Here is a 12,034-nt window from a genome sequence, read left to right as displayed (position 1 = left end):
GAAAAGGGTCTGAGAAATTTGGTGGTGTTAGTTTGCTACAAGGTTTTGGTCAAAATGACTTCTCAGAAGACAGGATTTCCTTAAAATTCTTGAGACCTCGAAAAAAAAATGTCTAAATATTCATCTCCCATTTCTTTGTTCTATAAATGGTAGGAACTCCAAAAATTGGACGGGGAGCTGTTTTCTGCCTCTGGGAAATCATCTTTTGTATCCAGGCATCCAGAGCCCCAGAGCACTGCTTGCCTGAAGTGGGGAAGAAAGGTTCTCAGGACAGCCTACATTTAGGTACTGCGCTCCAGTGGTGCAGGCATTGGTTCACAGTCCCTCCATTAAATAGTTTATTCTCTTGTTTTTTCCTCTGGAATCTGAAGGAGTTCTCTCCAACCCTTATGTCTCCGGGAAGCTGTCCAGAGTCACCAGAGAGACCTGGAGACCTGATTGTTTTAGGACTTCATTAGACCTGCTCCCATTAACTTGAAGGAATAGTGACACATGCTCAGAATGACTTCATTGGGCAGAAAATGATCTCTAAATGTCTGATATGGATGTCAGTGAAAATGAGGGAGTCAGGACTCTTTCAATGCAGTCATCCATAAAAACAATGAGGAAACTGGCTAAATATGCCAGAAACCATTTTTTTCCCCCAGAATTCCAGGAATTAGCTAGTCCTGCAGCAATCTGGGGAGCATGTATTTAGGAAAAATGACTCAATCTTGGTAGGAACAGCTGGCTTTGTGGCATTTCACTTACCCTGACCAAGCCCCCCGGCCCCCTCCCCAGTTCCACAGTAGCCTTGAAAACCAGGAGCTCCATAATCACAGGGAAAACCATCAGCCTGGCAGCCAGCAGGGGGGAAGAATGGAAATGAACTTCCTTCCAAGCCTCTTCCTCCTTTTCCTAGATTAAGCTCTGATGTATTTACTGTGAGATTTGAGAACTAGGGAAGATGCTGATTTTAAGCCTCTGTTAAGGGAACTTGTACCATTCGTTCTTGACAGAATTTGGGATCATTAGAGACAGGAGTAAGGCTCATAGGAGGAAACCAGGAGAAAACTAGTGCTGCCTCTCACTGGGGCCTTTTAAATATAACCACAGTGAACCAGAGGGATAGTCTTCGGTTGGCTCTGTTGAGTCTGTTTTATATGAAGTTTCGTAATAACTTGAGGAAGGAAATATTGTAGTAATTGGTTTCACTGTGTAGAATTCTATAATGGTACATGTACCAAGTCTATTAGATTACCACAGAAGCACCCACATCTCCTGCTGACTCACCCATTTAATCCTTGTAAAGCTCAGGTCTTTGTGGAAAGTTTTTTCAAAGAGCTAAACTAAGATGTGATCAGTGCTTGTGTAAGGTGCACATGGCTTAGCCTGAAGGCCCGCAGCATGAACCGGATGCAGGCTCCCTTATCTGCTGTTCTTTCAACTGTGGTATATGGAATCTTATTGACGTGTGTCAACGTGATTGTGCACCAGCACCTGTGCATACAACGTTTGGTTGTGGTGACTAGTTTCAAGCTGCCTGAGTTTTTAATTGGTAACTGATTATTGCTGGGATTTTCCAACTCAGCCTAAGGGAATCGGTGTAACTCATACATTTGGTGGAGTTTTGCATGGCACTAATCAGTTCCCTTCATCCTTTTTTCTGTGGAAACTGTTAATCATTGTATTCAGCCTTATTGGCATCCAGGTGGACATTTGGCACGAGGGAACAAGATTTTTTTCAAAGCCCAGTTTTTCTGATGATACTTTTTTTTTTATTAAAAAATTTTTTTATGTTTATTTTTGAGAGAGAAAGAGAGACAGAGGATGAGTGGGGAAGGGGCAGAGAGAGAGGGAGACATAGAATCCAAAGCAGGCTCCAGGCTCCAAGCTGTAAGCACATGGCTCAAACCCATGGACCATGAGATCATGACGTGAGCTGAAGTCGGACGCTTAACCAACTGAGCCACCCAGGCACCCCTGATGGTACTTGTTTTGTTACATGTGTTGTGGCGGAATTTGGGCTTCTCACAGAAATGTTACACTTTGCTTTTTGAGGGTAGAGCAGGACCAGCTCTCCACCTAAGAGACCTTTTGGGAAACATTCTGTAGGGTGATTGAAGTGGAAGAGGCATTATGATCACATCCTTAGTTAGCCCTCTGTGTTTATGGGGATCTAAACCTAGACCATCCATAAGTACTTGCTTTTGTGCAGCTTCCCCCTCCCCCCCTTCTTTATATGGAAAGTAACACGCAGCCTTAAAATATGAACAAAAATAATGAATCCAAGGATCACAAGGTGGGTATGTTTTACATCTGCACTGTTAATAGTTCTTGTTCAGTTGGGTTCACTGTCATGTCACCTTTATGAGGCTTTCCCTACAATTTGTCCATTCCTTTTAGATTTACTTCTTGAATTAGAGCCCTGTTGAAAAAAACCTCTGATCTGCCTAAAGACTGTTACCAGGAATAGGTCTGTATTAACTCAGTCAAATTGGGCTTGATTGAGGAAAGGTTGACTCTGTGGGGATTTTAAGTATGATACTTTGCAGAAAAAAATGTTCTCCTTTATGATGGGACTGTCGTCACTCTACCATCTTGGGCTGCGCAGGTGTGTGTACTGCTGAGTCTATTTTGTGCATTGTGATGTGCATGTGACAGAATGGTGGGCTGGGGGTGGAGCACTTCATACAGGGGCTGTCAATATACTCATCTGTTGCATCCTAAACTAAGTGATGAGCCCTAAAGGCAAAAGCAGCATCTTTCATTGTCTTTCATTTTTCCTTAACACTTAGTAGAGTTTAGCATAAACAGGAGATGCTTAATAAAACCAGCTTTGGAGCTCAAACAAGAGATGTGGTTTGGTTTCCTGTGGCTGGTGGAGAACATCAGAGGCCAGTACTCTTATTTTATTTGTAAGTTTTTGTTTAAATTTCAGTTAGTTAACATACAGTGTAATGTTAGTTTCAGGTGTACAATATCTTGATTCACCATTTCTATACAATACCCAGTGCTCATCACAACAAATGTACTACTTCATCGAGGCCAGTACTTTTATAAATTTTAAAAACAAATTTTTTAATGTTTATGTTTGAGAGAGAGAGAGGGAGGGAGAGAGAGAGCGCGCACCAGAGTGTGAGCGGGGGAGAGGCAGAGGGAGACATAGAATCAGGAGCAGGCTCTAGGCTCTGAGTTGTTAGCACAGAGCCCGATGCGGGGCCTGAACCCGTGAACCATGAGATCATGACCCGACCCAAAGTTGGACACTCAACTGACTGAGCCATGCAGGCACCCCAGTACTTTTATAAATGAAAAAAAAAATTAATGTTTATTTTTGAGCGAGAGAGACACAGAGTGTGAGCGGGGGAGAGACAGAGGGAGACACAGAACTGGAAACAGGCTCCAGGCTCTAAGTTGTCAGCACAGAGTCCGATGTGGGCCTGAACCCACAAACCGTGAGATCATGACCTGAGCCAAAGTCAGACACTCAACCAACTGAGCCATCCAGACACCCCAGTACTTTCATAAATTTTTAAAAAGTGTTTTTTTTTTTTTTTAAATTTTTTTAACGTTTATTTATTTTTGAGACAGGGAGAGACAGCATGAATGGGGGAGGGTCAGAGAGAGAGGGAGACACAGAATGTGAAGCAGGCTCCAGGCTCTGAGCTGTCAGCACAGAGCCTGATGCGGGGCTCGAACTCACGGACCGCGAGATCATGACCTGAGCCGAAGTCGGATGCCCAACCGACTGAGCCACCCAGGCGCCCCAAAAAGTGTTTGTTTTGAAAGAGAGAGAGAGAGAGAGAGAGAGAGAGACAGACTAAGTGGGGGAAGGGCAGAGAGAGAGGGAGAGAATCTCAAGCAGGCTTTGCACTGTCAGTGCAGAGGGGCTCAAACCCACAAACCGTGAGATCATGACCTGTGCTGAAATCAAGAGTCAGATGCTTAACTGACTGAACCACCCAAGTACCCCAAGGCCAGTACTTTCAGATTGCTTACCTTGTCCCAGTGTCCTTGTTGTGGTTAAGTGGATCCAAGAAATTGTTATTCTTAACTCTTTTGGTATTTTAGCATCAACCGGTTAAACAGATCTGTTAAAACCAGCTGCACAGGGACAGTTTTTTTTGGGTATTCTATCAATATTGTACATTGGAGCTGAATTTCAGACTGTCCAAAAAGAAAAAAGTAACTCAGTTGATATTTAAGGCAAATGAACCAAATATCTACCTAAATAGGTAGTCAAATACCACAAAAAGTGCATGTTGGAGAGTAGATTAACGTACATGCGAACCCATGGCACAGCCCCTAACACCAAGCCTTAGAGATTCAATGTGATCCTAAATTATTTACGAATATTTTGTATTTACAGAGGTAAAGAGTTGTGACGTTTATCGGGGTGCATTTACTTAATGGGAGAAAATTTTTTCAGAATAACAATTCCAAAATAAATAGAGCAAGATTTCCTATTAAAACAAATCTTCACTTTTCTGATATGTGATAGAGGATAAAGATTTAAAAAGAAAACCGCTTAGCAAGTGCGTGGACCCGTGTGTTCTGAAAAAGATGCCTAGATGCTGCTGTTCCTTGCAAACTGAACCTTAGTCCTGCCTGGAGAAATAATTACCGGGAGTGGGGTAGATAATGCCTGTATGGACCCAGTGCTGTCAGGATGACTGATACGAACGTTTGACAAAGAACTTGCCAGCACAGATGGCTGTAGGCAGTAGCTTTTTCATATGATAACCCGACAGATTGTCCATGAGTTGTAACTTGTAAAATGACACTGCCCTGCATCTCTGTGAGGACACTTAAAGTCTCGTCTCTTGATTTTTACTTGCTGTGTGGTTGTAGTTTCTTTGGGCTTGAGTTTTCTTAGCTGTATCAGGGAAGATTGGAATAAATGATAGCACGGATCTCTCTCAGCTTTCAGTGCTGATTGTTTTGGTTAGTGGTTGTACTGGTGATTTTTAAAAAACACAGTGATGCAGTGATTTTAAACACAACAGGTTCAAATGTTGCCTTTAATTCTTTAGTTTTCTATAAACCCAAAATGGGAGAAAACTAAATTGTAGATCAAGTGCCATATATTTTAGAAAAGAGCTAATCTCTATTTTTTAAACACAGAATATCAACAAATCAGATACACGTTTTTACTTATTGACATATTTTTAAGCTCCTTAAGTATTGATGAGTATTTATGTACTGTTTACATTAAATACGTTTTAAATATTGATCCAGAATGTGTATTTGAGATTACCTACCTACTACAGTGAATAGAAGCCTTTGTGTTAACTTTGTAATCAGAATATTATAATTAATCTGTTTTTGCTAGTTTCTACCAATACAAGTAATGACAAAGACATATTCAATCGTTAGAGTTCTATTACAATCCTGAAGGTGAAGAACTGGATCAATAAGTAAAAGGAAGGAACTTGCTATGTTGCTTTACATCTCTTAGGAAACACCATTATAGGTGTATGTTTGGTCTACTTGGCAGAACCATTAAAATGTATATGGAAGTAATACAGAAACACACACTGACCTGTCCATCATCCTTAAAGAGTCCCTTGCTTTGGTCAGTGAATCTCCTGCAGTCGTGGCTGCACGTAAATATAATTTAGTAAAGGATGTTTGATTCCCTTGAAAGTCACCTTTTTTCTTTTTCCAACTTAATCACAGATAACTTCATTGTGCTCTGGTAGCCACTGCATTCAATTAAAAATGCCAACCGTCTCTCTCATCAGCTATGATATACTTGACAGGTGACGCCGATAAAGAAATGCAAAACAGGTTAAAATAAATTCAGAAAGAGGAGGGGAAAGAATTTCTGAAAGAGACCAGGAAGACCACAGACATTTGGGTCAGGTTGGCTGCATGGCTGTTATTTAAAGAGACACCAATGTCTGTGAGACCTCCATAAAGTGTGTTAGCAGACATGCTCAGGCTGGGGCTATGGTGAAGGGACACATTTTGCAAGTGTATTTTAGAGGTTGAAAGTGTCCTTACTATCACGCGAGTCTGAATTTGTTTCCTTAGCTTTGTTTTTGCATCTAGAAGTGAATTGTTAGGCCAACTTCCATGCTGCATTTTTATTTCTAAGTGTGAATAAAGCAGGAAAGCCCTTGAGTAAAGCATTCTTCTTAAGACTTCCATCAGCAAACTATTTTATCCATTCAGGTATACGGAGGCAAGTTGACGTATTGAAGTGCTTTTCACCAATTTATTTGGCTCATTAGTAGGCTTATGTGAAAAAAAAAATCGTCCTCTGTTTGATAGTTTCTGAATAGAAAGTGACTTAAAAGGGCTGCTCAGCTGGATAGCTTCAGACAGACCTGCGGGTTCAGTGTTCAATTCATAGCCTGCACCTGTGGGACTTTTGAAAGCAGTTAACGTTAATCATAACTTCCTCTAAATTTTTTAATTAGTTCAGGAAGAAGGCAGGCCTCGGGCTGATGTTTTATAGATCATTTCTGTCATTGACTCTATGGGAGAGTAGTTGACAATTTTTGAAATTGGCTTTTATGTTGGTCTTGGAGTTGCAGAGAAAGCTGTATTTGGGGGCACTGACTAAAAGCTCACATTGACGCTCTTGGCGTTGTTAACTTGTCCGCTAGCACTGTGTTTACCTTGCCGCTTCTTTACTACCTGCAGCCTCTGCTGAATCTCTAGACAGGGGAACTGAGGCTTAGCAATGTAGGATCTCTAGAATGAGTTTTAACATTGAAACCTCTTCACCGTGTGACATGCCAACACATTTCCATGTAAGCTTCAGCTTCCATACCGGGCTTTGGGTGAGGGATCAGGCTGTCGAGGCATTTGTATACTGTTAAGGTCTTGGGTACAGTTAAAGTCTAACATCACAAGCTGATATCAAAGCTGGTAATGTGTGACCTTGCCTAGCCTTAAACTCCTGTAACAGGGACTCCTGAGAGCAGTAATGGGAAGGTGCAGTTAAACTGGGGGCAGATGACTGGCAGTCTAGGTGGTATAAGCTAAGGCTTCACCCCTTCGCTTGTTTGCAAATGCAGTCTGCATGCATGCTGTTTGAGATCACCTCTGCGAATCTAGCTTGGCTTCCTGATTGGGAGCCTGGGGTTGTTGGCGGATCTCCTGTGCAATCTGATGTGCTATATGCTGTGAGTGAAGTTGAGTTTCATTGTCCATGGTATCTGGCTTGATGCGATGGTGACCAGTACACAGAATCATGTAGGTTTTGCAGTCCCCGGAAATAGCTTTGTGGTGATGGATTTGTGGTGGTGGTTTCAGCCTGTAATCCTCACTTAGGTGCAGATAAAGATAGGGAACACTTTCCATTTTTTAAGTGGCTGTGTCTGTGCTAAGAAGGTAACCTGTAGTTTCATGGAAGTTTCCCTTTTTATTTGTAGATATAATACTTTGCCAAGCAGAAGAACCCTGAAAAATTCAAGATTAGTGAGTAAGAAAGACGACGTGCATGTCTGTATCATGTGTTTACGTGCCATCATGAATTACCAGGTATGTTTGTGTTCTGATTCTTTAAAAAATCTGAAAAATCTGTCAGATTCAGATCTTGTCCTCTCTGGTTTCTTTGTATTTCTCTTTGAAATAAATGTCAGGATTTAATGCAATTCAACTGAAAAAGGGTCTGGTTCATTTTAATGCTCAAGATTTAACTCACTGCCTTTATATTTTAGTTAGCATTCATCCTTTATGATGTACTTGGAGGGAAGATGTTTTCCTCCTACGGTCATAAACTTGTTTAGATGAGTTGGTGAATGTTTGTGACCACTTATGACAGAATAAGCCGCTGATTGTGGGCTATAATGGACCAACTTTAGAATGTTAGGAGTGAGGGATGCCTGGGTGGCTCAGTCAGTTGAGCATCCAACTCTTGATTTCGGCTCAAGTCACGAAATCATGGTTTGTGGGTTTGAGCCCCACATAAGGCTCTGCGCTGACAGTGTGGAGCCTGCTTGGGGTTCTCTCTCCCTCTCCCTCTTCCCTTCCTCTGCTTGTGTGTGCATGTACTCTCTCTCTGTCTCTTTCTCTCCAAATAAATAAATAAACAAAAAATTAAAAAAAAAACATTAGGAGTGAATAGACTCTTAACATTGGTCAGTGGTCCTCAAAGGGTTATATGGTAAAACGGTGAGAAGTTGCAGTTACTGTCTGTTGGGCTTAGTGGTTCTTAATCTTTAGAAGAAGTGCCTGGAGGATTCTTGTTGAAAGGGTAGATCCTCCTCCAGGTGATGGTGATGCAGGTTATCCCCAACATAACAGGGAGAGAGACAGCTTAACGTGTGAATTGGATTAACTTTAACAACAAAGTGGAAGTTGGTGCCCGATAGGGTTTAAGTTAGGTAAGTGGAACCAGGAGTAAGAATCAGAGAAACGTAATTCAAATATAAAAATAGGATTTGATATCCATGGGTAGGGATGCTAAAGGTGGGTCTAAGCAGAAGAGGAAGGTAAACATGTAGGTAGAAGGTATTAGAATTCAAGCCCAACATAAGGGTGCTGAATTGAAGAGGGAGAACGTACATTTTATTTTTTCTGTCAGTCAATATTTTTTGAGCATTGCCAGAGAGACCGTCTTCTTGGCAGAGGGAATAAATGCTCCAGGGAACTTACTTTCTAATGAAAGGGGTGACAGGTGATAAATAAATTGGTAAAACACGTAGTTTTGGAAATAATAGTAATGATGATGAGATGAAACGAAAGCTCACACTTAGAATGTTTCCTAAGAGGACCAGTGCTTTTAAGCCTGGTACTTAATTTAAAGCTTATAACAGTCCTATGACAGTAGTAATACTACTATCCCCATTTTACTGATAAGGAAACTGAGACACAGAGAAATTAAGTTTTACTTAATTAGCCAGCAAGTGGTAGAATCAGATTTAAATCCAGGGAGACGGGCTCCAGAGCAATGTTACTAATACTGTGAAAAAACTAGTCAGGAAATAAGAATGGGAAGTGATGACAGTGTGTGTTCAGTTTTAATGAGGCCAACTGGGAAAGTGTCCTGGAGAAGTAGCAGTTTTTCACAGTAGCAGTTTGGAGAAGGAAACAAGGTGAGAGATTTTAGGGAAAGAAGATTCTAGGTAGCAAAAAGGATGACTGCAAAGGCCATGGGGCAGGAATAAGCCTGATGTGCTCGAAGCCCAAGAAGGAGGCCAGGTTGGCTGCATCCGAATATCAAAGCCCAAGAAGGAGGCCAGGTTGGTTGCATCAGAATAAGTTAGAAGGAGAAGAGAGGTAGATGAAATCTGAAGTTAACATGGGGTCCTGACTGTGGAGGGCTTTATAAACCAGTGAAAGGATACAGTCTTTACTGTGAGTGGAAAGCTATTGAACAGTTCTGAGGGAAAATGTGACATGATCTGATACTTGATTTTAGCATGACATTCTAGCTTCTGTGTTTAGGATTGACCTTGGGGGCCAAAGACGAAAGGAGGTAGACCATTTAGAAGGTTGCTGCATTAGTTTTAGGTGAGTGTTGATGGTGGTATGGGCCAGGATTATGGGAGCAAAGATGATGACAGGTGGCCGGATTCTGGTTTTCTTTTCATGGTAAAGGCAACTTGGATATGTGGTAAGGAGTGGAGGGTGGCCTTGAAGTGTTTGTCTTGGACCCTTACTAAGATGGGGGAGGCTACAGGATTTGGGAGACTAGATTAAGAACGAAGTTTCAGGGATGTTACCTTTAAGATGTCTGCAGTCGGGGCACTTGGGTGGCTCAGTCGGTTAAGTGTCCAACTTTGGCTCAGGTCATGATCTTGTGGTTCTTGAGTTCAAGCCTCTTGTCAGGCTCTGTGCTGACAGCTCAGAGCCTGGATCCCACTTCAGATTCTGTGTCTCCCTCTCTCTCTGTTCCTCCCCAACTCATGCTCTGTCTCGCTATCTCTCAAAAGTAAATAAAGAATAATAATAAAAATGTGTGTAGTCATCCACATAGAGATCTTAAGTAAGTGGTTGGTTATGTCAATCTGGAATTCAAGGCAGAAGTCTGAGCTGGAGTTAAAAATTTGGGATTTAATTGATGGTGTTTAAAGCCAGGGGAGTGCATGAGATCAACAGGGGTAGACAGAGAAGCAAAGAGATCCAAAATATGAACCCTGAGGCATTCTGTTTAAATGTCAGAGACATGAGGAAAAACTAGAGAGACTGAGGAGTAGACAGGGAGGTAAGAGCCAAGTAGAGGAAGTTTGAAGGAGAAAAGAGTGCTCAGCTGTGACCAATGCTGCTGCTGTGTCAAGATGAGCCCTGAGAATTGGCCATGGGCTTGGCAAAGTGTGGGTCATTGGCATTTCTGGGATGAACAGTTTCATTGGAGAGGTGGGAATGATATGCCTGATTAAAGTGATCGCAGGGTGCCTGGGTGCCTCAGTTGGTAAGTGTCCGACTTAGGTTTAGGTCATGATCTTGCGATTTGTGGGTTCCAACCCCACATCGAGCTCCACGCTGGCAGTGCGGAGCTTGCTTGGGATTCTCCCTCCCTCCCTCTCTCTCTGCCCCTCCCACTCTCTCTCTCTCTCAAAATAAATACATAAAAACTTAAGGTGATTGCAAGAGACGTCAGTAGGAGGAGACCATGAGTGCTTGGAGTTATGCTGTCCATGTTAGCAGAGAAACAAGGTAGCAGGTAGACACAGGTTGTAGGGTCAAGAGGGATTTTGCTGTTGTTGTTACCATTTAAGTTGAGTTTTTATGCTAAGGAATCAGGGAGAAATAATGATGAGGGCTGAGAGAATTGCTGGAGCCTAGGCTCTTCTTGGGAAGGGTATCAAAGACTTACCTGGAGGGAGTGGCCTTGGATTGGAGCCCGGGAGGGTTCCTCTTCAGGAAAAGGTGAGGAGGCAAGTGGTGGATCTGTGGGTGGATGGATATTGGGTTGGGAGCTTTTAGAAGATTTTTTTTTTTTTTCTGATGCCTTATATTTTCTCTGGGTAATGAGAAATAAAGTCATGAACTAAGAGTGAGCTTGGAGGAGAAGGAATGATTCCTCAAATCAGAACCAAGAGTGATTCTGGAGCCTGTTGTTGAACTTGTTACTTCCTTTAATTAACATGCCTCAGGATAAGACAGGTCTTCCTAGGCTTTGGTCCTGATGGCCATTGCCCAGAGAAGGGATGAGAAGCAGTGGTTGTCAATCCTGACTGCATAGAGAAGTCAGCTTAAAAAATGTTCAGATCCTTGAGATTCAAAGTATATTGCATTGGTGTTTCAGTGGTAAAATTCTCGCCTGCCAAAGTATATTGACCTGAGGTGTATCCTGGAAAATCAGTGTTATGTTTTTTTTGCTTTGTTTTGTTTTGTTTTGTTTTTTTACTCTTCCTCTTCCACATGATCTTGATGAGCAGCCAGATTGAGAATCACTGGACTGGAGCCTTTTCAGCATTTTAATAAAGGGAAACACATAGTTCAGTCATAAAGAATGAGAATATGGTCTCTTGATAATAGCATGATTCCTAAAATTTTTCATAGAGAAATACATTCAGGCACTGTTGTGCTAGAAACATAAATGGATTTGTGATGCTATAAATTACCTTAGGTAGAATTTTCAAGTTCTCCTTATTTTTTTAAAATCACTATGGACAGTCCCCCCTAAGCTGACTCTCTCTAATGCTCTATGTCACATTAATTTCAGTATGGTTTCAACATGGTCATGTCTCATCCACATGCTGTCAATGAGATCGCACTGAGCTTGAACAACAAGAATCCAAGGTAAGCTTACTTTGTAATTGTTCAAGTATAAATCTACCTAACGTAAGCAGAGGGCTGGTCAACATCTAGCCAGGTTAGAGTTTGGAAACTTTCAAATGTACCTCTTTGGATTAAGATTGCCAGTACACTCCTTGGCTGTGTAGAATTTTCTTCTCAGCGAAGTTACAGTTGTACATGTGGTGGAGTTGAGCACCTGGAGACATTACCCCTTCACTGTTCTCTTCAAGCTTTCACTTCTTTCTAGGCCTGGTTTTTAGCATCCTTGAAAATTTCGCCAGATCTGGTAGAGAGCATGAGTTTGCCTGGTTGTTAGAACTAGGGCCAGGAGAGCCTCCATACAGACTTAGCT

The 12,034-nt window shown here is 41.9% G+C and overlaps 1 protein-coding gene across 2 annotated transcripts in view; it reads left to right on the top strand.

Moving 5' to 3' along the window:
- The window catches only part of FMNL2 (formin like 2), a 309,457-nt gene that overhangs the window by 234,605 nt on the left and 62,818 nt on the right, over positions 1-12,034 (top strand). For both annotated transcript variants that reach the window (XM_047085655.1, XM_047085654.1), the window contains exons 7-8: positions 7,368-7,476; positions 11,609-11,685. In XM_047085655.1, coding sequence (XP_046941611.1) covers positions 7,368-7,476; positions 11,609-11,685 — 186 coding nt within the window. The remainder of the gene's footprint in view (positions 1-7,367; positions 7,477-11,608; positions 11,686-12,034) is intronic.

Source organism: Lynx rufus, unplaced genomic scaffold (assembly GCF_022079265.1).
Source record: "Lynx rufus isolate CCGP_SWC_20201006 ecotype Redwood Valley unplaced genomic scaffold, mLynRuf1.p SCAF_2, whole genome shotgun sequence".
Lineage (NCBI taxonomy): Eukaryota > Metazoa > Chordata > Mammalia > Carnivora > Felidae > Lynx > Lynx rufus.
The sequence above is the reverse complement of the archived record's forward strand: the minus strand, read 5'-3'. Positions and strand labels throughout refer to the sequence as shown.